Source organism: Gobius niger (genome assembly GCF_951799975.1).
Source record: "Gobius niger genome assembly, chromosome: 11".
NCBI classification, from domain to species: domain Eukaryota; kingdom Metazoa; phylum Chordata; class Actinopteri; order Gobiiformes; family Gobiidae; genus Gobius; species Gobius niger.
The window spans coordinates 19,691,648-19,713,623 of NC_136862.1; the positions used below are offsets into that span (position 1 = coordinate 19,691,648).

The 21,976-nt window shown below is 39.3% G+C and overlaps 1 protein-coding gene across 1 annotated transcript in view; it reads right to left on the reverse strand.

Moving 5' to 3' along the window:
• Positions 1-21,976, reverse strand: part of fat3b (FAT atypical cadherin 3b) — a 99,267-nt gene that overhangs the window by 65,132 nt on the left and 12,159 nt on the right. Inside the window, exons 5-10 of the mRNA XM_079566945.1 lie at positions 18,978-19,096; positions 15,949-16,147; positions 6,163-6,224; positions 3,395-3,709; positions 930-1,140; positions 245-316 (exon numbers count right to left, since the gene is read on the reverse strand). Coding sequence (XP_079423071.1) covers positions 245-316; positions 930-1,140; positions 3,395-3,709; positions 6,163-6,224; positions 15,949-16,147; positions 18,978-19,096 — 978 coding nt within the window. The remainder of the gene's footprint in view (positions 1-244; positions 317-929; positions 1,141-3,394; positions 3,710-6,162; positions 6,225-15,948; positions 16,148-18,977; positions 19,097-21,976) is intronic.

The following is a 21,976-nucleotide window of genomic DNA, read 5'->3' on the forward strand; positions in this document are numbered from 1 at the left end:
ATCCGCTCGCCTTGTGACAGCCTGAGCCACAATGGAGGATATACTTAGGAAAGACTTTTTATTTTCTCATGTGTTCTCTTTCAAGCAAGCGGCAAAACATATTAAATTATATATAGACGCAGACGAAGCTGTGAATCAATAAGCTCTGCCTCAGGGCACACAAGTTTGGGTTCCTAATTTTCTCAACTTGTCCAGATCTGGAGCATGCAAGTCAAAGCTCTGCCAAAACTGGCCTTGACCAGACCTGTATCCAGCGAGCAGTTCCTTCCACACGAATTCTGCGGGATGTAGAACATTTCTCTGGCAAGGCGCCCCCCTAGACACACGGACAAAGGGGCAGAGGAAGGGAAACACGATGAATATTCAGTTAGAGAGCGATATCCATGTGATCAAAGGTCCAAATCATTCATAGGAAGCGCTCTAAAATGTCGACCTCTTGGCATTTTTTTTTCACTTTTCTCTGACTGCTGGGTAATAGAACATGAGCTCTGCGCAGAAGATTTGATTAATTCATGCATATTATCAGGGAATATGTTGGAGATTTAAGAAGAAAAAATCCTGAATCCTTATGTGCTAGAAGACGTGCCAGAAGTAAAATGATGTAAGGAATAATAAACTGTAAAGGCCAAACAACTTTTAATGAAGCCTTCAATGTAATTACTGTTAAGCTATGGAGGGCAAATGGCTGTATTATCTTAGCAATAAAACGTGGTTCAATTAATATGTTTTACTCATTTTATCTCTATCCAGACAGGCAAAAAGTGAGCATAGTAAAAATATATAGTCTTGGCAATGTTACAACAAGGCCATTGCAATGAAATATACAACAATATATAATCCCAAATTACCTAGTGCAAAATACACAATACACCAACCACTCTCCAAAATAAAGTCTTCCGAACAATATAGAATGGTGAAAAGCTTCTTACCTACGATGTTGAACCAGACCGGGGTGTTTGATTGGCTGATGGCGACCACACCCACCGGCTGAGCAACAGCAACTGTCTCAGTCACTGAGAAGTTGTAGTACCTCTGAGTGAACAGCAGGGGCGTGGTGGAGGGGATGGGTTTGCGAATCCACTCAATGTAAAGTTTAACAGTGGACCACAAAGGGGGGTCCCCACTATCTTCAGCTTTTATCTATAACAACAACATATTTTTTTTCAATTAGACCTTATGTACTGTAATGTTCGTTAATACATATTTTTAATTTGGTTGGGAAAGTGCATATTAACGAGCAGACTTGACACAAAATAGATTTTATTGTAGGTATCGCATTAGACTGAAGGCAAGGTAATTACAGTGTCTTGCCCAAGGACACAAGCATTGGAGCTGGATTCAAACGACCACTGAGCCACTGTCGCCCGAAGCAGCTGGTTTTCCCAAGTGGTCTCCCATCCTGCACCTAACGAGGGCAGACCTCGCTTGGCTTCCGAGAGCTGATGAGAGCCGACATTTTGAAGGTGGTGCGGCAAATCATCAGAAAAGTGATTTGCGTAATAACTTCTAATGGTGTAGTTATGCCTATTGCTCTTCCTGGTGCAACACTCTCTCCCTTTATGAAGCCTTGGAACGTGTGACTCCAGTGACTTGTAACCCTCTGTGGCTGTGCTCAATCATTAACTGCAATAGAAAAGGCTAAAAGGCAAATACTGCTAACATCCATTCTCAAAATGTATTAATGAAATGTTTGTATATCTGACAATGCAGAAACAATCACTTATGTTCTGCATCGCCCTCAGCAATAACTCTTGACAATTAATAACATTTTTTTCTAACCTCGGAATTGATCTGAGCATTCACAGCATAATGGGATCGCTGTCCCCGGCAGCTGCACGCCATCTATTTCATATAACAAATAGAAACGTCATTATCCAAAACAAAAGGCATGTGTTGGAGGAGGCCCTTACATAAGTGAAAACAAATGGTTGCAGTCAGGGCCCGGGATGAACCCAGCTGCACAGAATTACACAGATTTTTCTTACTATCACACAGATATGAGGAAACTCTCTTGTGATGTTTTCATTTAGGTGTGCGCATCATTTGTTCTAAAGAAGTTGTCCTAAAATGTCACCGGCACGAAACAGATTTTGCTCTTTGTTGTCTGGCCCATTACGAGACACTGGAGCAAATGATTTACCATATAGCCTGCAGAGTCTATAACATTTGGCACAGGTTTCACACTTAAAAGAACTACTTGGGCTTAGGACTGACACAATTATTACTCTGTATTTTATAAATGTTATCAATTGAAATTCTAAGATAGCATAAGCTATATCAGTAGCTAAATGGTTTCAAATATATCTAGATCAGTTTCCTGTTTTGTTAATTGTGGGTTCACCTCTACTAGATTCAGGGTCCCGATGGCTGATATGAGGGACCCGACAACTCACTTTATGTTCAGGTCTTGGCTTTCGTTGTTTTCATTTTGCTTTCTCACACACAAGTGACTAGTGACCTTCTGGCCCATGAGTAGTATTGAGCTGATTGAATTCTATGCAGCACAGTGTCTAAGGAATAAAAAGGCCAATTTTTCCTGTTATCAAACTGTGGCTTTTGGAGCTAGTTAAGTTTAAATTGTAGTTTACAAGTTTTAGCTATAACTTAAAACCCCCGACCACTAGTCTCCCGTCCAGGTAATAAGAAGGCCCAATGCGTTATGGCCGTAACCCCAAATAGGCTTTAATTGTACAATCTAAATTTAAATTCAAATAGATTCAGACAGAAAAGTTTTGAAAACTCTTTTAAAGAAGCACTAAGTAAGTTAATAAATATGTTTTGTAGTCCCTCTGGAGGTAATACAAGTGTTAATGGGATGATTTGGGAGTCTCTCCCCCTGGTGTCTCTGGCCCGAAAACCACACTTGCTGCCTTCCCTGCTCCGACCCGGAGACCCCAATACACACTAATGGAATCACGAAGAAGAAGCTAGCAGGCTAACGGGTAAAGCTAACTGTGGGCAAGCATCACTTAAACAGTATTTACAGCTAGGTTTGAGTGAAAAAAAAATATTGTGTAATTGGATGAACAATATCCCTCTCTTCCTTTGTCTTTTCTGTCAGCGTAGTATTTACTCTCACGGACAATTAATGAGTAAAAAAACGTAACATGCTACGACACCTGCAGTGGCGCCTATGGCTTCTAGGGGCATGAGTTATGTAGTTGTGCTTTACTTTGTTTAGTTTTTCTCAACTCTAATCATATTTTTGTCATTAGTACTGTCATTAGTATTTTGTTTTATTTTTTGTTGTATTAATATGCCTCTTTTTATACTATACATGGGCTGCAAGAGCTGCTCGAATACCAATATTGGCAATACCAATAAATTGGATTTGGGAGAAAACACAGACCACAAAAAATATGCAGGTGGTTATCGCAGTATATGCAAGTCTCACCGTGAGGACGTCAAAGCTCCCAGCTAACATCATCTTCTTGGATGAAACCATGGCAGTGCGTGGGTCGATGGTGAACTTGTCATCCTCATTCCCTTCCACAATACTGTAGGTGATGTTGCTGTTGGCCCCGAGGTCTCGGTCGTAGGCAAAGACGCGGTAGACTGGCTCTCCACGTTTGTTTCTATCTCTCTCTGGGAGTCGGACGCGGTACATGAGTTCTGGGAATGTGGGCGGGTTGTCGTTCTCATCTTCAATGTGGACTATAACCCAGACTGTAGACTGGCGAGTCGTCACTGGACCATCTATAATTGTGACCTGTAGAAAATGAGAAATATTTCAACTATTGCGCTGTTTGCTGTGCTGTTCGACATGTATGGGAAAATGTTTTTCTCTGTAATACATTATTCGAGGAAGCAGGACACATCTGTTCTTCTACTTTATTTCATAATATCATTAATCATAACCCTAACAGAGCATTGAGAGCATAAAATGCAGTTATACCTCAGTATTCATTATTACCATGCTGTTTCAAATCTATTTCCAAAGTTAAGTAAAGTCCGACTGTCATTGTCCATCATACATTCGTCATTTATATAATAGTTTGACAGGAAAAGGGGATAATGATTGGGTATTATACAGAATTTCTAGCTAGCAAAGACATGATAATAGATGATATATGCTTGTTTGTGGTGAGCTTTATACAGTATATACACATATAACAAGTGCTATTTCCCTGATCTAGATAATGTGATACAAACTTAAATTAAGTATCAACCTATTGACAGGGGATTGCAATTCTTCTACTTTTGCCAAGTTCACAACCATTTAAAAGTTCCTTTTTGTGAGAAAACATATTCACAATTGCACTGCATTAAAAACATGTCCTCTTCTAGCCTCACAACACAGGCCATGTCCCAATTCTCAGTCAGGGTCACAACTAAAATAATATCAAAACCACGTGTGGATTTGTCAATGCCTTCCATTATCATAATTTCCTACCTCTGCTCTGACTGTGGCCACTGACTTTAGTGCCACGTGGAAAAGCGATCACGGGAAATCTGTGTATTATTGATCCCCTGGAGGCGGTGACAGAGGTCTGATCACTGATCAATTGAATCAGATAAGGGCGAACACCGCTGCTGCCAGCCGGCCTGCTCACCAGACTATTAATTACTGAGCAGAATGGCAGCCTGAGTGGCGCTTGGCATGCTTAGGCTGGCATATCCACTCAAATGAGACAAGATAGGACAGTGTAATAACAAAGCCCCGATTAACCTAATCTTACATTTTTGAAGTCTGTTGACTTGTCATTTATCTAGATATACACTTTGATCAGTCTAATATTCCAGAAAATCCTTTAAAAGTGGGGCAACTAATTTATTTTCTTGTTAAGTAAATTTAATTTTCCTTTGGTTTGTTAACAGATATATTATCTATGGATTGATTGTCTTTTTGTCTTATGTACATTTCTTTATAACTGAAGGCCCGTAATAGTGTCCAAATCAAATAAAGAATGAATGAATGTATTAACCTCTTAACCCCCGCCTTAACCGCACTCATTTTCTTCAGTTTAACGTTATCTAAAAGTCTCTTGAAAGAAAGAATCAAAATAGCAGACAAAAACGTTACAAAAACAACAGAACACAAACATGGCAAAAAAGCAACAAACTGGCAACAAAAAGTGCCAAAAACATGACCAAAAAACGTAACAAAAATGAGTCAAAAATACAATAAAAAAGTGACGACAACATGGCTCAAGAAAAAAATCTTAGATCAGTTTTGTAACTTAGCTTTCAAATGAGGCGTTACACTGGACTATAGGCTGTAAGCTCCAGTCAAGAAACTTTTAGATTTGGGTAAGAATCAGTACAGGTATTTTTTTTATCAACTACCGACTACTTTCAAGGCTTGAGAATCCGTGCAGCTTTAAGGACAATGTTATAATAGTAATAAAGCCACCGTTCTATAATGTACCTTTTTAGACAATAATAGCACTTTCTCTGACCCCAACCAATCAATCCCTCACACATTGCATCATACCAGGTGTGTGAGTTGAGGTGTCTCCATCATAATTCACAGCTGTCTACCACAGTCGCACAAGTTCACTAGATCTAATGAGTTAAATCCAAGGGTGACGTGACCTATTAATGCCTTAGTATTGCCAATTTCTTTTTTTCATTTTCTTGTCATCCGCTGCGTTTTCTGATATACTCAAGGCAAACAAAAGAGAATAAAAGAGTTATTAAGTCCAGACAAAGTCAACTAAAAGTGGAAAAACAACATCGAGAGTGTGCAACACACAGGTCATTTTTAGGTTATTTCATCTCATTTTGTCGAAGGGCACGGAGCTCGACATTTATTAAGTCGTATGAAAAGAGGAGGTAAAAAAGTTTGCCTTTCAAGTGTTGAATGTGTGATTATCTGCTTCATCTGCATTCAGTGCGGCAAGAGCAACCGAAAATGGTAATCACGCGGCTATCTGTATGCCCAGTGTCTGCGCTTATCAAACGCCTGGGCAAGAGCGACTCCTTTCCTCCCCTGTTCCCCATCCTGAGCGGAGCAGATAACCAAATGATGAATGATTACATTTAGAAAATCCTAAACCAGGGGGCTCCAAACTACAGTGATTCATCACAGTTTATGGAGCCTTCAGGCCCTGCCAGGGATGTCCTCCACCCTGTCTCTGTTAATAGCGGGCTGTGGCAGGTGTCAGAGCGGCATAAATAATAACACCATAAAAGCCAGAGAACACCTTTTTTGTACTGTACCTCTAAAAAGTGCTCGGCCTGTTGTTCTCGGTCCAGTTTCCTTGCGGTCGTGGTAATCAGACCTGGAAACACAAAAGAGCAACTTGAGATTAGACACAATGAGGAATAATGGCAGAATGGGCCGAACATGATCATTGTTGTGGTTACAATGCATTATTGTTGTATTTTCTGATTTGAGATTTGACATTTTATTAGTTCACTTTGTCCTAAAAAGCACAGCCTGTACCAATGGCAGATCATTTAGCACTTGTTTGAGTGGGACAGGGTTAGTAATTGGGGTCACTCGTGCCACCAGAATAGAAGGAAAGAGGGACAGTGGCAGAATATAGATAATATTGATATGACAGAATTACATAATTCAAATGACATGCAAAGACATTTTTTACTTCATAGTTAAATTGAAACATTATTCACATCTGTAATTATGATAATGTGTGTAGCCTTTTATTCACTCAAATCAATTCCTTTTCATTTGTCAGTGAACAGAATATTTCCGGAATTTATATTATAGAGCAAGGATCTCCAACAAGGAGCTCAGGAGGTACCAGTTCTCCAGCTCTTTCCACGAAGCTCCCCAAAGGGTTTGGACATTTCTATATGTATAGGCTTGATGTGTCATATATTTTAATGCACTTTCGATGTACAGATGTATATTACAAATAGAGATAATACAATACAAATACTGTAAAGTAAAACAAAGAGCGCTACCACAGGTCCTTCATCCCCACTGCTGTCAGACTGTAGAACAAGACAGTAAAGTAACATGTGCCTCTTGCAAACTACGTGCAATAATCTCTGTATCTATGTCGCTTTATCTGGGTCATTTATCAACCACATGCACTATGACTAAGTCTGCACTGCTAATACTGACATTGTATGTTTATTTTATATATATACACTGCGTTCCAAATTATTATGCAAATGACATTTTTCTAAGATTTTCTAAATTGTCAACTCAAATGAGAGTCAGCATAATTTTCAAGTCTTTAACTGGTAGAGGATCATTTAAATGTGGTGGGGAAAAAATTCCTAGTGATAACAGTATTTTTTTCAAAAATAAATATAGTAAAAACCTCAAATCCACTGTTCCAAATTATTATGCAACTCATCATTTCAATACATTTTAAAGCTTGTAATTAACTGAAAATGGTCATTTGTTGAATTTGTAGCATTAGGAGGTCATATTTACTGAAATCAAAAGCTACTTCAATCAAAAAAATATTTACAGGTCAAGTTATATTTTACCATAGGAGCCATTGTGTGATAGCAGCTTCAAAATTCTTAAATCCATTAAACTTGTGAGACAGTTTCTGCTTGGATTTCTTTGCAGGATGTTAGAATAGCCTCCCAGAGCTGCTGTTTGGATGAAAGCTGCCTCCCACCCTCATAGAAGTTTTTTTTGTTGAGGCTCCAAAGGCTCTCAATAGGGTTGAGGTCAGGGGAGGAGGGGGTCCACATCATGAGTTTCTCTCCTTTTATGCCCATAGCAGCCAGTGATGCAGAGGTATTTTTTACAGCAGGACATGGTGCGTTGTCATGCATGAAGAGGATTTTGTTAGGGAAAGCTCGGCTCTTCATTTTGTAGCATAGAAGACAGTGGTCAGTCAGAAACTCCACATATTTTTCAAAGGTCATTTTCACACCTTCAGGGAACCTAAAAGGGCCTAAAGGGGCCGACCAGCTCTCTCCTCATGATTTTGGTCCAAAACATGACTCCGCCACCTTCTTACTGACGTCACAGCCTTGTTGGGACATTGTGGCTATTCACCAACTATCCACTACTCCATTGATCTGACCATCCAGGGCTACAAGGCCTCATCAGTGATCAAGACTGTTTGAAAATGAGTCCTCATGTATTTCTGAGCCACTGCAGCCGTTTCTGTTCATGAACATTCAATTAACAGTTTAGGGGAGGCCCAGATAAAAGTTTTATGCACAACTGCAGCCTCTGGAGGGTCCTACACCTTGATGTTCGGGAGACTCCAGAGGCACCAGCAGCTTCAAATACCTGTATACTGCTTTGTAGCATCTGTTCTCATAATCTGATGTGTTTGTCTGGCAGAAACCGTCCATATTGTGCCATTATCTGCACAAACCGGAGTGTGCTCTGAATCATCCACAAATCTCTTATCAGTATGATGATTATGCTTAATGGTTCATGAAATATCGAAGGTTTTCATACCTAGACCAAGGCATTCAACTATTTCACGCTTTTCATCAGCAGAAAGACCCTTTTTCTTTCCCATATTGCTTGAAAATGATGATCTGCATAATAAAGTGGAACACCCTTTTTTAGTAGTTTTTCCCTTAACTGGGCTTAACCTGAAAACTAATCATCCCAGGTCTCTGAGATTATTGTCAGTGATTCATAGAGCCCCAAGACACGACACCATCCATGAGTTTCATTATTATTGTTTTTTTTTTACCTTTTTGACACAAAAATCCAATTTGCATAATAATTTGGAACGCAGTGTATATACTTGTTGCCCCCTTGAAGTTTTTGATAGTCAGAGTTGATCAGATACCTCTATTTGCCTCTGTTTGCAGGTTTCCTGCCTTTCCTGAGAGCTGAATGTAACAAGATAATTTCTCCATTGTGAGATCAATAAAGACTTATCTTATCTTAAGAAAACTCAAGTTATATTCTTTTTGTATGTTGAAATATCATCTTGGCTCCTAACACTCCATTATGAATTCCACTAAAACATACATGTACATGTGTCTTTGAGGCAAAAATTGCTCTCTGCCAATTTATCTGGCAAAACTGAACCTTTCCGAGTGTCCTTTTATTGTAGACAGCCTGAGGCGCAGCAGTGCAACATTCATGTGGTCTTATCAGCATCTTGATATGCCGCACCTGTGAGGTGGGATGAAGTTTCTGACAAAGGAGAAGTGCTCACTAACACGGATTTTGACAGATTTGTGAGAGAAATGTGTACAAAAAAAAAAGGTTTTATGTCTTTGAATTCACCCATGATAAATGAGAGCAAAAACAAAAGTGTTGCGTTTAAATGTTTCTTGAACGTATAAACTTTAGTCGGGGTGAGTGCTCATCTGTCATCTGACATTTATTTGAGGAGAAAATCCTCAAAGATCATAAACCGATGGGCATTTGTTTTGTTTACCATTTGAAATGTATAGAAGTTATGGGCTATGAAGGTTGGCTTGGTCCAATGTGTATCAAAGTCTAGTTAAAGCATACATCGTTAAAATAACAACAGATTTGTCACACAAAGACTTATATTTGACTGATTTGTGTAGAATTGTTATATAAGCAGCGTGTGAATGATTAGTGCACCTATAACCTCATTAGAGCCATAATATCAATCTTTTATGTGGCTAGTTTTAACACACGCTTAATTAAACTTTTATCCTTTATAAAGTAAGTACATGTTATGCAAATCAATCTCAGTCACTTGCACACGGATGTAGAGATCACACAAAGGACAGTCCCCATCACTGTGCATTTAACATGATTCAGATCTTTATGGAAAGGGAGCTTCATCATAAAAGTTATCATGAGCGTGCATCTTTTTGAAAATGCTACGTAATCAAAAAGAAATAACTAAGACTCTCAGAACCCACTGCATTTTGTTCAATGTTTAAATATCTGGATGGAGTCCTCAGCACAATCTTCCCCTCATGCATATAGAGGCATATCCGAATGTCACCTTGAGCTGGCTACGGAGGCTAACTTCAATTAAGTAAATTAGGAGTAAATCAGGAGCGGAGTCACGAGCAGGGGGCAGGGGCAGGGCCTGTGCAGCAGTACATGAATAGCGCAAGTTACATGATAAAAATCAATGATCTACGCTCGACAGAACTGCATCTGCTGCTCCACCCGGCAATTAGAGATGGAAAAAAAACAAAAAAACTCACAGGCAGCACACAGGAGTTATAAAAAAATATGATGGCCTGCTTTATATTTATAGCGTTTGGTGTAGTTGGTATTGGGGCAGTATTATCACAAATTGCTGTTATAATAGTAATGCTAGACTTCCTCGCTGCGGTATATGAGGATAAATCATGTGTTTGGAAACCTTGGTCTTGGTCATAAAGCCAGCTTAACTATGCAGCATTGATTTGTTGTTAGTACGACAAAACCAATAGAGTCTAATAAAGGGTGCTTGCAAAGGTCACACAGCCACTGAGTGAATCAGCAAACTGCAAAATAACCAGCAGCGGGTTTGAGACACGATCGTTGCAACTAAGGCTCAGATGGATGGTTAAAAAGGGACGGAAGAAATGAATGTGTCATGTCCATAATGTTGATTCCTGATTTATTCGTTTCTCAGGGTTAATCAATGTTGTAAAGTGCCCCAGTTTAGTTAAGGGTTATTTCAGGCTGAGGATGGAAGTATCTTAAGCGAGCAGTTTCTACAGTTTGGCATTATCCAAATCTAAAAGCTTCTTGGAAAAAAACAGTGTCGAAATAGTGACAAAAATGAGAAAAAAACAAAAACAATAAAATCATCATAAAGTGAAGAAAGTGCAGCAAAAAAAATGAAAAACGCAATGATGAAGCCATAAAAAGGCAACAAAGCACCAACTAAAAAGCGTTAGAAAAGTGACAAAAAAGCGACAAAAGAGTAACAAAAATGTGACAAAAACAGACCAAAAAAGTGACAAAAAAGCAATGAAACTGCAGCAAAAAAATAAAAAAAAATGTGATAAAAACGCAATAAAAAGCCACAATAAGGCAGCAAAAGACCAACATAAAAGTGTGGAAAAAGTGACAAAAGATCGACAAAAAAGTGGCAAAAATGTGATGAAAACAAGTGACGACAACACGGCAGCAAAGTGAGGAAAAACATCTGTATAGATCAGTTTTGTAGGTCTTAGCTTTCAAATGAGGCGATACACTTTCCTATAGGCAGAAAGCTTTTAGATGTGGGTAAAGCTGAACTGGAGAAAATACACTGGGTTAAGGCGGGTGGTAAGAGGTTAAATATTTTTTATTACAGGGCTAAATGAATGCCTCATCTATTTGTTCATTTCAAATAATAACAGCACAGCAGCATAAAATGAGGCCTTATTGATTACAAACAATACAACTGAACAATGCGAGTCAGGTTTCCTTGACAAGAGTGGGAGATAGATGTGCTCAACTATAACAATTACAGGCCGCTCTTCAAAAACTCTGCTTCAGTACTTTCGCTTGAAATACAACTTGCGCCCATCGCCCTGACACTTGCCGAATGAGCCTGACATTTTGAAGACTTTTTAGGGTCATATAACACTCCAATGCTGTCAGATTGTAAACATAAATCAATTAACTTTATTTTTATTTCAAGCAACAAACTGTCTACAAAGTTCAGTGCCTCTGGGAAGTGCGCGGTATTAATCATTTTAAATGCATCTCGCCCTGCCTCGCTCGTGCATGTGTTATTACCCTCTAATTGAGTGGCACTGTCAGTCACTTTAGTGTGAAAATTATGGTAATTATTATTCAAATTGGGAGCACTACCCTTTTAAAACTTCCGCAAGTATAGTAAGCAATTTCTGTGGGTGTTGGAAAGATGCCTATAAGAATGGTTGCCATTTGCGCTTTATGAAATATTTGTTTTTTAATGCATTGCCTGTAATGAGAAAGAAATTAGCAAAAAAAAAGGGGGGCTAGCAAAACAACAACGACATCAGGATGAGCACAGATGGCTCTCTCCCTTGGGACCAACGACACAAACAAATATTGACACGTAAATGCAACTGATACTATGTACTAAAAGTCTGTTCCACAGTTGTGAATACTGTATCTCCATGGCTCGCAGACGTTCAGTACAATATTAGCTTTAACCATCTGTGCTGCTAAGAACACTATCTGAATTTCCCCTGAGTTTCACCAAGTACATATATGAAAGAGACTAGCTTATACAATGCCATATAGAGCTGTCCTTTCTAACACAATGTTGTAACCAATTAATCCCCTGATTAATATGCCAGTCCCCTCGCTCTGCATACAGGCGCCACACACTCACCGCTCGCTCACATTAATAACAGGGAGGAAACAGCAGTATGCCTCTTTTTAAATCAATATTAGTCTTTTCACCCTGCGCCCCTCACTCCTCTGCATATCCAATAGCACATCCGAAAAGCATTCATAAACAAGAGTGTATCTGCACAACACAGCAGGGAAAACGATTAGAGTGAATCATAAGGACAGTGAAAAAAGAAAAAAAAAGGGTCTCTCAATCTTGCAGAACTATGGAAGCTAATTCCTACAAAGATTAGGCTCTTGTTTTTATCAAGCTATTTACTGTGTGCCAAGTAGTTACTCATCTGGTTTTAGAACAAAGACAGACATAAACTGAGGCTGTAGTTAAACCAGAACTAAGTAACTCACGCCCCTAGAGGCCATAGGCGCCACTGCAGGTGTCGTAGCATGTTATGTTTTTTTACTCATTCATTGTCTGTGAGAGTAAATACTACGCTGATAGAAAAGACAAATGGAGATAATTTTGCTCACTCAAACTTGGCCTCCAAATACTGTTTAAGTGGCACTAGCCCGCAGTTGGCTTCTTCTTTGTGATTCCATTAGTGTGTATTAGGGCTTCCAACCCAGAGTCATCAAAGTTGCAATTGTGGTTTTCTGGTCGGAGACTCCGGGGGAGATGAAAGACCCCCAGTCATCCCATTAACACTTGTATTGCCCCCAGAGGGACAACGAAAAGGATTTATTAAGGTAAACAAGTTACTTAGTACTGCTTTAAAGTAGGTCAGGTTTTCAGAAACCATAGCCTGAAAAACAGAGTATTTTCCTATATTCGATACAATGATTAAAGATCTTGTTTCAGCTCAGATGAGCATGATTGACAGATTAACCAATGAGAGAGAAGCATGGTCTGCTCGTATCAAAAAACACAGCGACTTTTGAGTGAAAAAGAATATACCAAAGACGAACAGCTCCATCTTCAACAGATGAATTATTAAGTTAATAAAGTCGGTTCTTAATTAGACGGTCATGAAATCAGAAAACATCAGGTATATAATATATATAATTCCAGATGTTTTTGCATTCATAAAAAGGTAGGAGAGACTAGCTTGAAATGAGTTAAATAATTAACATAAATAAAAGCTTGAGGGTAAAAAAAAGAGCTTTCTGTAGTGTTTGAAATAATAACCTGAAATATCAGGTCCTTTTTATATGAGTTGGAAAAACACAAAGCGCATGCTGTCTGACCTGCCTCACATGTAGGCCAGGCCGCTTGATTTCACATTGATGTTTCTTTGCATCAGGAAACAGGTCCCAGTAACTAATCTAGCAATGTTCCTTTTCCTATTTCCCAAAACTCGTGTAACATTATCTAGGGCAGAAGCTACACATTGTTGTCTTTTTTCTCTATATTTGAATAAAACATTGTATCTCTTCGATGATTATTTCATGGATCCCTCAGCAGAATGCATGCAGGAGTTCTTTTGGGGCTTCACTGAAAATTACATTTGGCAGCTCACACTGAAACTCTTCTCACAGTTCTACTATCAGCTAAAGCCACAGGGGCCACATGTTGAAGCATTTGTATAAAAAGCTCCCATGCCACGGCCTTTGGAAAAACTTGTCAATACTTTACCTGAATTGGCAAAACCTATTTTTCTGCGGCAGGAGTAAAAAAGAAAAAAGGGAAAAGTGCTAAGTTTTATGTAATCTAGTCTGGTTAGAAAATATTGTAGCAAAAGAAAATGGCTGTGAACAACTAATAAGAGAAATGCATCGGGCAACAGTGAACTTGATATGAGGCTGTAAGTTATTTAAATATCGAAAACAAATACCAACAACAACAAAGACGTGAAACTTCTCTAGAATTGGATTTGAGCCCGTGGAGTTTAACAATAACAAGCAAACTGTAAGATGATTTCAAGGTTTTTGCAGCTTCTCAAATTCACTTGACATGAAAAATATTGCGGCATTATTCACTCACTTTTCATTTTTGTTAAAAGACAACCCACTTCATAGACAAAGATGACATGCATCCCACACACACAGACACACAGCTATCCCAACAGGCAGCCAAGGCATGTAAGCACTTTGCAGTTGATGAAATTATTGCGCTGGATTCTTTATTAAAACCTGTGTGGGCGAGTTTTTTTTTTTTCTAATCAGACCAGAAACTTTTCCCACTGTATTAAGAATGTATATTAGCCACAGTCATTTTCTTTTTCATTACTTTTGGTCCCTAGAGTCTATGGCGCTATTCAATCTAGTTGTATGCAAGAGAAAATTCATACTTTTCACAGTGAGATAAAAATGTAAAAAGTGCAAAGCCAAAGTTGGTAAAAGGTTTTCCGCAGTATTAGATGGGATTTGAAATACTTTTGAGTCCGAAGTTGTGCCAACCGCTGCTGGGTTTACCATAAGCCCGTGACTATAGGATCAGGCTGACTGAAGCGGCCTGAGCTTGTAATGGATGTTCCAACAGCTCAAGGGAAAGCATCACTTTCACTGACACCATAAGGAATACACATTCAACTCAATTATAAGGTAAGTGTAAAGGAATATGGTTACTTACATATCACTCAATTTCTTTTCATAATGATTGAATTTATACGGCCTTGATAATAATGTTGTGAAGTTGAGAAGTAGCAGGTGACTAAATATTTTCCTTGGTTGCACTGGTGTGTCATATATGTGCAGCTGTTATGATGATATTGTTTTCCTATGGGAGACTTTTCACATGACACAAGTTACCCAAAAGTGCTTCACACAAGAGGAGGGGATTTTCATTCACTCCATAGCCTGTGGTGTTAAGCTATGTTTGTAGCCAGCCTCCCCTGGGGTAGACTGACAGAAACACGGCTGGACACATCCGCGCCAAATCACCCTCCAACCACCACAAACTCACACTCACTTCCTGGTATTCCCATCCAGATTATACAGTATATTCAAAATATATTAGGTGACACAATATGCACATAAAGCCACACATCTCAAAACCACTGAGGTCTCACCTTTGACTGAGATTTACACTATTATTGCAACAAAGCCTAAAATGAGTCGGGAAATTAGATAAGATTAGTCTATTAGAAAGGGGACAGTGCATTTTCACAAAATACATGATGAGACATAGTTTGAAAAGCCAGAATTAGTCAGATGCCTAATTTTCATCTGTAGTGCCCTGAGCCATGATGTAAAAAGAAAAGCATTAAAAAAGCAAAAGCACGATGTGCAAAAGCTCAGTTTTAGTAATTATTTTCTAAATTTAGTTCCATTTTAAACTTAAAATTTGACTTAAAGCAGAAGTAACTCATGCCCCTAGAGACCACAAGCACCACTGCAGGTGTCGTAGCATGTGTTTTTTACTCATTAATTGTCCGTGAGAGTAAATACTACGCTGACAGAAAAGACAAAGGGAGAGAGGGATATTGTACATTGTGCCACAATACAATGACGATAATTTTTTTCACTCAAACTTGGCTGTAATTACTGCAAAAATGGCGCTAGCCCAGTTAGCTTTGCCCGTTAGCCTGTTACCGTCTTCTTCGTGATTCTATTAGTGTGTTTTGCGGCTCTGACCCGTAGGCAGGAAAGTTGCAAGGGTGGTTTTCTGACCAGAGACACCAGGGAGAGATGAAAGACCCCCCCAATCATCACTTTAACATTTGTATTACCCCCAGAAGGACTACGAAAAGGATTTATTAAGGTCCGAACCATGATCAAATGTTGCAAGCCTTGTTTTGAAAAGGAGAAAAAGATAGAGATAATACCATGTACAGCGCTGACATGGTTAAGTAAAATATCACAATAACATCAATATCGCAATAATAAACACATCAAACATCGCAATTTTATCTGACCTGTCTTGGGGTTGATGGTGAAAAAGTTCTGTGGGTTGCCAGCGCTGATGCGGTAGGTGAGGCGGTTGGGCATTGCCGTGAGGTCAGGGTCCTGCGCCTGGATACGGATCACAGACACGTCTTTGGGGGAGTTCTCCATGACGACGGGATGGTAGATGGGGTCTGACGTCAGCGGGGCATTGTCATTAACATCTTCGACCTGAGAGAGGAGATATATACAGTATAATGTAATGAGTGATTTATATGCAAATGAGAACGATGTAGGATGTATTAATATGTAATAGCTAAACAGTTTCATCCCTTATTTCATCTTTGTTTCTGACCGTTCCAAGAGTCTGTGTTGATTAACTGTATACTCACAATACACAATGTTTTTTTTTCCATACCAGTACTTTTTCGGTACTTGGTTTACGATACCTTTTTCTGATGAAGACTTCAAAACGTCGAATTGCGATTGTGAAAAAGTTTATTCTGAAGCTCAGCAACAATGTCTCCATAAATGTGACTAACATCTATTTTAAAGCAGTTAGTAGACTGACTCATAGCTCCGAATCCGGCCATCAGTCACACAATAGAAGTTTATTTAGCAGAAAAATGCCACATACTTCGACCGTTAAACGCACTCCAAATTAATTTCTTTTGTGCCACATAGATCTACGATATTTATGGCAAAAACGCAGCATTGATGGAGTGTTTGCCGGGAGCCGTGAGCGCCGGTGCACTTGAGCAACAGCACCTGCGTCTGATTAATCTCCTTCGTTTTGTTCGAAGGAAAGAGGCCAAGATCCCTTCGCCACACCTGAATTCCCCCCAAGCGGCGTTTCTGTTTGTGTTTTCATACACTGCTGAACTCCGGGCTTTAGGAGAGTGAACTGTGGTTGAGGCAGGAGCAATGATGTGTGAGCTTTCAGAAATCTAGATTATTTAGAGCCAAATAAAACAAGAACTGAGCCGCACAATTCCCCGCGGTACAGCCCACTTTCTTAAAACAGGGACTTTGCGAAAGCTATACATCACTGTGAACACAATTAGACTTTCGGAGGGTGACAGCTGCGGCTTCATTGCGCTAATATAGGACACCACACTTAAGACTATTAACTCAGTGGCAGACAATGGAAAATATCAAGGAGGTGCAATTAGCAGTGCGTTTGGAGACTATTAAAATCACTTAGATGTGCAAAGAAGTTTTAATCCTTTGAAACCAATGTATTCAGCAGGGAACTAAAAGGACACCATGGAGAAAAGTAGAGCTGCACATCAATTATTGTAATCATCATACATAAAATCAAATGGTAATGCTGGAGCGAATGAATGTGTGAGAAAATGGTCAGTCAGGGTATGTCTTTGTCCATAAGAAAAAACTTGATCATTTCTGGGATTCAAAGCGCATAATAAATAAACCAAAGGAGATTTTTAAAATGTAAAACAGTGGCAATATTGTTGACATGAAAATAATTGTCTCCCAATGCTATATATAGAGTTACACGACTCTCTAGTCCACTTTATCTTACATCATTTCTGCTTATCTAAGGAACATGAAACATGGATTTTGCCCATAGCAAAACTAAGTAACTCGTGCCCCTAGAGGCCATAAGCGCCACTGCAGGTGTCGTAGCATGTTACGGTTTTTTACTCATAAATTGTCCGTGAGAGTAAATACTACACTGACAGAAAAGACGAAGGGAGAGAGGGATATTGTACATCCAATTACACAATGGAGATCATTTTTTTCACTCAAACTTGGCTGTAAATACTGTTTAAGTAGCGCTAGCCCGCAGTTAGCTTTGCCCGTTAGCCCGCTAGCTTCTTCTTTGTGATTCTATACGTGTGTAATGGGGCCTCCGATTTATTAATGTAAACAAGTTACTTCGTTCTCCCTTAATTCATAATGGTAGATCCTGAACTGTGTTGCTCGATGTGTTTTGCAAACTCACTCAACCACTAAAACCATGCAATCTTTAGAAACAACACAAATGAAAAGCGCTAACATCCCCCTCTGGACAAATGCATTTACAACTAAAAACGTCCATGTAGAAGATGTTTGCAATATGTATAAGCATGTAGCATGGTACTTACGGAGAATGAGCTTAGCTATTTTTGCAGTGGTAAGTACACTTAAAGCATCAATAATAGAACAGAAAGTTGCAGTTTCATCTTTTATGCCACTTTGCCTTTGATCCTTTTATATGAAACGATTGAGTCTTTGCTTAAACACTTTCATACATGCAGAATGCAGTTTCATCATTCCTTACGCAGTTCATTGTTAATTTATTACTGAGTGACAATGATATAAATGCATGTCCGACGAAAGATCTAAAGAGCAATAATTTCTGACTGAATCATCTGCATTTTCCTGTTAGGGTTGGGTGGATTGAGCAGCATGTTTTTTCGAGAAGTCATGGATATTTTTAATCAATCAAAAAAACTTAGTCCAGATGACAACTTTTTGACACAACAAAGAGTAACAATCCCTATCCACATTATTAACAATTCACTGAGCAATGCAGAGGCACTGATTCAATAAACGTGTAGAGATGTTGGGAGGTTATGGGATGCAGACGCCTCACCCAGACAGATGGAAGAGTCAAAAAAATGAAAAAACACACAACAAGCTCCAAGCCCTAAAGCAACATGTACCATTTGCATCTCCAACTTGATTATCCAGAGTCTACACCAACAAACTGAACTATCTGGGCTATTCACTGCTCACTTAATCAAAAGTGGACATGCAAACAGAAGTTATAGCGGTATTAATAGGCATTAATTGAATTTGAAGCAATAAACTCGTGCCAAATGCATGCTTATCATTAGCAAGGCAATTTACAAAGACTTCATTAGTATTCCTATGCAGAAGCCCTGACTCATTTGTGATGTGCTGAATGTACACACTTGAACATGATACAGTTGGTCCTAGTTTCATTTCTGCAGGTTATAAATAGAAGCCACTATCAAAGGCATAAAGGCATTTGGGTATGCACTACATAGCATCATCTCGTAGTGTATGGTATTGAAATGCAAAGCGCGCATACCTGAATAAAGACTTCGATGGAGGCAGACAGAGGTGTGACCCCCCTGTCTGCAGCGTCCACTGTAAGCCAATAGGAGTCTTTGCTCTCACAGTCCAGGATAGCAGCTGTGTAAATCACCCCTGTTGAGGCAGACATAAAGATAAATGCACTTGTTAGACGCCTTGGGAATACATATCTATTAAGTTCAGGGCTACAGTGGGTGTCTTCAGTAAAATACATCAAGAAAACATCTTGGTCTTTGAATACTTAAGTTGCAAAAGGCAAAAGGGACAAATTTGGAGTAAACTTTGTGTCCTGGCTGGCTTCGCTGACGCTGACTTTCACAGGCATTATGTTTAGTCACCTTCAATGCTTCAGCTTTTCTGTGGCTAATCACTGCTGACCAAACTGCTCTTGGCTTTGTGCTAAACAGACTCCGCAATGACCTTACGTCCATAGCCTTGCACGCACACAAGGGACAAATGATCTTTGAAAAATATTTCATTTTTTTATGACACGTTTCTTGAGCCGCTATTAGCTATTGACATTGTAAATGAAGATTCAGTACACAGTGCACATTTTACCTCCAGAAACCTCAACATTTGAGAGTAGACTGAAATATTCAATAATTGATTAATTGATGAATTAACTACTTGATTTCAGAATAATTTGTTATATAGTTTGTCGAGGTCTAATACAATCCCACCCCCCACAGAGGCAGAACACTGTATCTCATTTTTAGGAGGCAAAAGTGGCTCAGTTGGTAAGTCTCTTACCGATTGAGCCACTTTGCCTCCTGTAATTTGAATTGCTAACGATGAATGAATGCTCTGACCGTAAAAGCATTCAATAATTTATCCAAAGGTTAGTAGTTCAAATCTCCGCTAAGACTGGTGTAGACTTAAAGGGACTAGATGCAAGTTGGTCATTTGTATACTCACTACTGCCACCTCAGGTCTTACACACAACTGCAGTGTCTGTATTAAGCTTGTGCATGACGGCACTTTGGACCCGAAGTAACACCTTTTTGAGTGACAGCGCAGGATTTTAGAAGCAGTTGTGGTGAATTAGCCTGGTTTTACCATACTCATGTCGTACATGCGTTCCAAGGCTTCAATTCTAATTTCTGGATATTTGGGAGCCGAGCCAGAACGGGTAGAAGAGGTTCTATTACTTTCCTATCCGCCGCCATTGCCAAACTACAACCAGCAAATGCAGCGCAAATGCTTGACGTCACCTACAACACCCACCTGAATACCACCTGAAGAAGTGTCACCAGCTGGAGAACCACTGACATAAACAATTGCACCTTAGTAATTTCCTATTTTTGACCAGTAAAGTTGCAATTTAATGGTAAAACACACACACATACTGTACACACCAACTCTATATATAAACATAGTACAAAGTGGCTGGTGTGTTTTGTGGCTTTGAGGAAGAAAAGTGGCTGATAATAGAGTGACCTCTTGACGGACACGTACAGTAAGATAGAATCAACTGTCTTTTTACCAGAATGGGTCATGCAGAGCTGTCAGTGTAAATACAAGAGATGACAGGGACAGACACAAGTTCACTCTAGGATTCACAGGTCACCTCCAGCATGTCTTTTCATAGTACAAGTGACTGTCTACAGATCTCAGCGTATAAATTCACTTACAGATGTTTGCACTGCATGTTGACTATGTTATTATGAAGATGGTTGAACAGTTCGTAGAATTTTCATACAAATTTGATAAGTTTATGTCAGTAAAGCAGAGTCCCTGTATTAACTTAACTGAAAACAAACAAATAAAAATAAATCAGAACTAAATTAAGGCTCTTGACAAACTTCATATCTTTGTAACAGTTTAAATGGAACAGATGCACAATTTTGTTTCTTGCTATGTACTGTACGATTTGTTCATGGCTATCTGGTGAGAACATTGTGATATTTGCGGTCATACAACATCACGGTACTCACAGTTCCTAGCCTTTGCCAGTAATTAATACAGTGAGTAATCTTTCTTTTTTAAGATGAGAGATGTACCATTGATTTATTTTTGTTGCACATTGGACCATTTCATCCACAAACCTCAAACTGAAATTAAAGCTTATTAAAGGGAACAACAGATTAATGAAAATTTGCACATACTGTAAAAACATAGACCAACATTCTGTTCAGATAGATGTAAGAACACCAATGGCAGGCATTGCATTTTTGTCCAAATCGCACCAAACAGTGACCATATGTTCTGTGAAAATGTAAGAAATATTTAAAGTCACTCTGTGGAACATTCCAAGCTATGTGTTTCTAGGTCACAAGAGCCCCTTGACACTGACAGTGGGTAATCAAAGAACACCTTTTGGAAGAGAACTTAGTATAAAACCCTATGACTGACTTGTAGTCCAAGCAAAATAGAAGCTTCTCATGAAAGCTACATGCCAGGTTTGAAGAAAGGCAAGTTTTTTGTGTAATATTTTTCACCAACACACAGAATGAAAACAATGCTTCAATGCTTGTGTTTTATACTATTTCCTGTTCTATAATGCAGTATGACTTTTAATTACAATGCTCTCTGACAACAACCAGAAGGCCTAGATTGCAAATGCTGCATCCAGTTTGAACTTGACATGTTCTATACTTACACATATGGTCCACACACTTGAGAGTTCTTTTACAGAAGGCGAATTTGGCCTTATGAACCTGCAGCGCAAATTCAACCTGGAAGACCTACCAGTAGCTCTCATTCATTGCCTCATCACCAGCAGCTCTTCACCAATCATTCAATCACAGTCCCATCTCAAGCCGCACTTTCGCGACTTTCGCAATCACCGAAGCTGCTCGTTCCTGCTTCAGCCTTTCATCGCCCAAGATCCCCTTCTTAAGCTTCCTCTTTCTTCGCTCAGCCATTTTGCATTTCTCGCATTTTGTCCTGCGACCCTCCTCCGCCCCTCCTCCGCCTAGCCTCTCTTGGCTCTGCTCGTCATTGTCAACTGGCTGCCCTGGGTCTCATCCTCTACCACCACCAGTGTCCAGACTC